This window comes from Physeter macrocephalus, chromosome 12 (genome assembly GCF_002837175.3).
Source record: "Physeter macrocephalus isolate SW-GA chromosome 12, ASM283717v5, whole genome shotgun sequence".
Classification (NCBI taxonomy): domain Eukaryota; kingdom Metazoa; phylum Chordata; class Mammalia; order Artiodactyla; family Physeteridae; genus Physeter; species Physeter macrocephalus.
The window spans coordinates 11,862,325-11,866,632 of record NC_041225.1 but is presented as its reverse complement, the minus strand read 5'-3'; the positions used below and the strand labels follow the sequence as shown (position 1 = coordinate 11,866,632).

The window sequence follows — 4,308 nt, the reverse complement described above, 5'->3', positions numbered from 1 at the left end:
CTTGAGCACAGGGTTTCCTCTCTATCCCTGTCCATCCAAGTCAGGCATGATTCTAGGTCCCTGTAAGGTCCATCCCACAGCCCAGCCTCGGCGTTGCACCAGCTCCTCCACAGTGACGTTCTCCTCTCCTCTGCGTCAGCTTCGTGGTTCCATCTGTCTTCTCTCACCCCTTCGAAACCTTAAACACCAATGCTGCACCCCAACCATGAACTCAATGCCTTCAGGCTTTCTCCTCCTTTGAAAAACCACTGCACTTTCCATCAATTCCGCGACAGTCCTCACCCATGTCATTTTCAGCCTCCTCCTGTTTCTGTCTCTCCCCTCCCGGCCTCACCCCCATGGCCCATCACTACAGCCACTCTCATATACTCAAGCTCCCTCGCCACGGTCACCTATTGCAATGGCTCCACAAAATCCAATTTTATTTATTTATTTATTACTATTTATTTATGACAAACATTCCACATCCGCGATCCTCTTCAGTCAGTAGTTCTTCGAGAGGATGCCTTTGGCCTTGGCCAGTCAGAGAATGGAGTCATCTGACTTCCCCCACCCTGTGAATGCCCACGCAGATAGTGTAGGTTTCAAACGGGCTGTTGAACCTGCTCGTCACCTTGTCACCCTCGGCCACGTTCATCTGGATGGACGCTTGGTCCTTGGCGCCGATGAGGCGGCCGCTGGCAGAGCATTTTCGCCGCACGTACAGGTCCGCAAACTCGCCGGTGTCCTTCTGCACGTTGACGGCGCATCTGGTCGCACCGTGACGAGCGTGAGCGCAGAAACCAAAATCCAACTTTTAGATCATCTGACTGTTGTCTTCTCAACACCCCCATCCAAGATTTCCGGGTGTCTCTGTTAGGATGTCCAGCAGACACCCCCAACTCAGCGCGTCCACACTGAGAGTACGTCTCCCTCAGCGATACCAGCCATAGCTAGTGCCACTCTGGTATTAACGGCGGTAGTGAGGACAGCAATATTCATAGCTAAACGTATCTTGGATGCTACAACAGGCACTGTAACCCTATCAATGGCACTTTCACCCTTGCGATAAGCCCTCTCTTATAGACGAAGTGACTGAGGCTCGGCGAATTTGTGTAATTTATCCAGACCTAAGTGGGTGACTCAAACCTAGACTCATCTGATCTCTACAAAATCTTCACCGGTCCCCTAAGCCAGAAACCTGAGAGTTGGTTCAGTGCCTCCTCCTCCCCTCTTCCCACATCACTAGGTCCTACTGTTTCTACCTCATTCCTTCCTGCCCACCTCTCTCCATCCTCATCATACTTCTTGGTCCTCCTCATTAGCTCTTCACATCTGGATTGCTGAAGAAACCTCTGGTTTCGATCTCTCAATCTACCCTCCAGTCTGCTGTCCCAGGACATTTCCTGAAGCCTAAATCTGTGCACTTTCCAACAGGCTTCTTGGCAAAGAGAAATCATGACAGGGCCAGATCAGAGCTATGACACTCCAAGAAGCTGTGACACTCCAAGACACACATTGTCCACGTATAACCCCCCATACACATTTACTTATTTATTATCAGTCAGTGACTTGACAAATAGAGATGAAGGGCCTCTAAAGAGTCCAGCAGAACCTGAGAATAAAACAGAGATGAAGACACAGTCCTTAAGAACTGCCTGGAGAACTTCACAGAAATTCTGGTGCCCGGGCGTCACTCACCCCCAGAGAATTGGATTCAGGGGGACTGGAGAAGGGCCAGGGGACCTGCACTTTGAACATTATTCTGTTGCAGGGGCTTCCCTAACTGCATTTAGTGAAACAGTGACACTGAAGAGTCATCTTCCAGAGGCAATGACAATGCGGGGAAATAAGGCCAACACAGGGCCCTTCGGGAACCCAGAGGAGGGGCTCAGAACTCAGAATAAGTGTGCGATGGGGATGGTGAGGGTGACAGGGTCTTCCTGGAGGAGCTGAGCCCTAGGACGGCAGGTGGGGTGTGGGAGCAGAAAGGGTCTCCCCTTCACACACACACACACACGCACCTCAGCAGGTGAGCTAGTCTTTGCTGAATCATCGCCCTTATTTGAGGCTGTCTTTGGTGTTCATCTGAGCCGAATTGAACTGATAAGGAAAAGTTGCGGGGTCTACATGGGGCCTATGGCTGGCCAAGGCTGAACCTAGAATAGCTTAGCTTCTGACACTTGATGACAGGGGTGGATGTTGCGGAAGGGAAGTGGGCCAACTATCCAGACACTTGCTTTCTTGGCCCACTTGCCACTGACTAGCTGTGTCACTCTGGGCAGCTCATTTAATCTTTCAGAGGGCAGGAGACAGGTAGAAGCAACAGGACCTAGTGATGAGAGAGGGAGAGAGAGACATCATTGGTACCTGGGACCTGTTTCCCCCATGACACAGACTTCTAGAAGGCAAGAAGCCCTCATCATTATATTCTCCATTATATCCCTAGGGTCAGACTATACTAGGTTTCCCCCCACCAAAAAAGCAAAAAACTAACATCAAAATAAAAATATTAGGACCCGTGGTAAATTTCTCCCTCAGTTCTCAGAATCAGGAATAACTTTCTTCAGGAAAACAAGCCAGACTTGTTTTATTCTTATTTTTTTTAAATTTATGTTATTGAAGTATAGTCGATTTACAATGTTGTGTTAATTTCTACAGTACAGTAAAGTGACTCCGTTTTATATATATATATATATATATATATATATATATATATATATATATTCTTTTCCATGATGGCTGCTGTTTATCCAAAACCAGACTTGTTTTAAATTTCATGGATACTGCAAATCCTGTGACCATGTTTAACTTTCATTTTCTTCCTACCCCTTATCACAACCTGAAATTACCTTGCTGGCATATTTATCTGCTTGCTGGGCTTGATGCCACAGTGCCTGGCTCAGAGATAAGGAGAGACTGTTCCTCTTTTCTTCTCGCACATGTTGCATGGCTGCCAGCTCTGCATCCAATCCACAGGCTATGGGCCATCTCTACCCTGGCTTCATCATTTCCTATTCTTATTTTCCCTACTTATTATTTTGTATCTTGTTGTGTTGTCTGTATTTTTGCAAATCACCCTGAATCCTTCTGGAATAAGGCCAGGTACAAACAAGTATATTATTAATTATCAGCACTCTCTCGCAGAGACCAATGAGCTCCTTTATTCAAGTCATTCCCTTGTTAGTGTCTGTTACGTACTGGTCACCCTGCTAGGGGGTGGACGACAGACACTACACAAGCAAAGAAAGACAATTGTTACCAGGTAGAATTAGTGCAAGGGAGGAAATAAGCAGGAAAACAGGGAAGGAGGGCAGCGTTTATACAGGAAGGTGCAGGCAAGGCCTCTGAGGAGGTGACGCTTAAGCAGGGATCCGGAGGACAAGACGATGTCGGGGAGGTCATCCCAGGTGAGCAGCACAGAGAAACAAGCTGTGTGGGTTTCAGGAGGGACAGAGATGGTGTGTGAGAGGGAGGGGAAAGGTAGCAAGGGAAGGCAGGGGAAAGGCAGCAGGCCGGCCAGGCGGGGAGCGCCTTGCCAGCCAGGAACGTAGATGTTGGTCTCAGTGCAATGGGAAAGCCCCGCGTGTACCTGGAAGTGACAGGTTCCGTTTCTAAAAGGTTACGTCAATACCATGGAATCCCACTCAGAATACAAAGGAACAACTATTGATACACGCAATGACTTGGATGGATCCCAAGGGTATTATGCTGAGTGAAAAAGAAAAGCTGATCTCCAAGGGTCACAAACGGCATGATTCCATTCCTAGAACATTCTCAGAATGACAACGTGATAGAGATGGACTTACAGACAATTATAGAGTGGTTAGTTATATAGTGGTTAGTGCCAGGGGTTAGAGGGAGAAGACTGAGTGTGACGATAAAGTTATAGCACAAGGAAGATCTCGTGGTGATGGAACAGTTCTGTATCTTAATTGTGGTGGTGGTTCCATGAACCTACGCGTGGTAGAGTTACACGGACTGACACCCACCCACCCACTCACACACACATCCCACACTCAAATGAGTGCCGGTCTGGGACTTCCCTGGCAGTCACTGCAGGAGGCCGGGGTTCGATCCCTGGTTGGGGAACTAAGATCCCGCATGCCGTGCGGGGCGGCCAAAAATTTAAAAAATAATGATAAACAAAAACAAAAACAAAAACAAATGAGTGCAGGCCAAACTAGTGAAATCTTGATAAACTCCATGGATGACATCCATGTCAATTTCCTGGTATTGATAGCACAATAGGTTACACAAGATGTTAACACTGGGGCAACTGGATGAAGGGTACTGGAGAGAACTCTCTGTACTATTTTTGCAACTTCC

General features: G+C 47.7%; 1 protein-coding gene across 1 annotated transcript; it reads right to left on the bottom strand.

Annotated features, from left to right (window-relative positions):
* Nucleotides 1-483: 483 nt before the first annotated feature.
* Nucleotides 484-1,382, bottom strand: LOC102982097 (40S ribosomal protein S21-like). The gene is given in 3 exon segments (XM_055089121.1): nt 484-543; nt 545-749; nt 1,264-1,382. Coding segments are annotated over 3 exon segments (384 nt in total).
* Between the last annotated feature and the right edge of the window lie 2,926 nt (nt 1,383-4,308).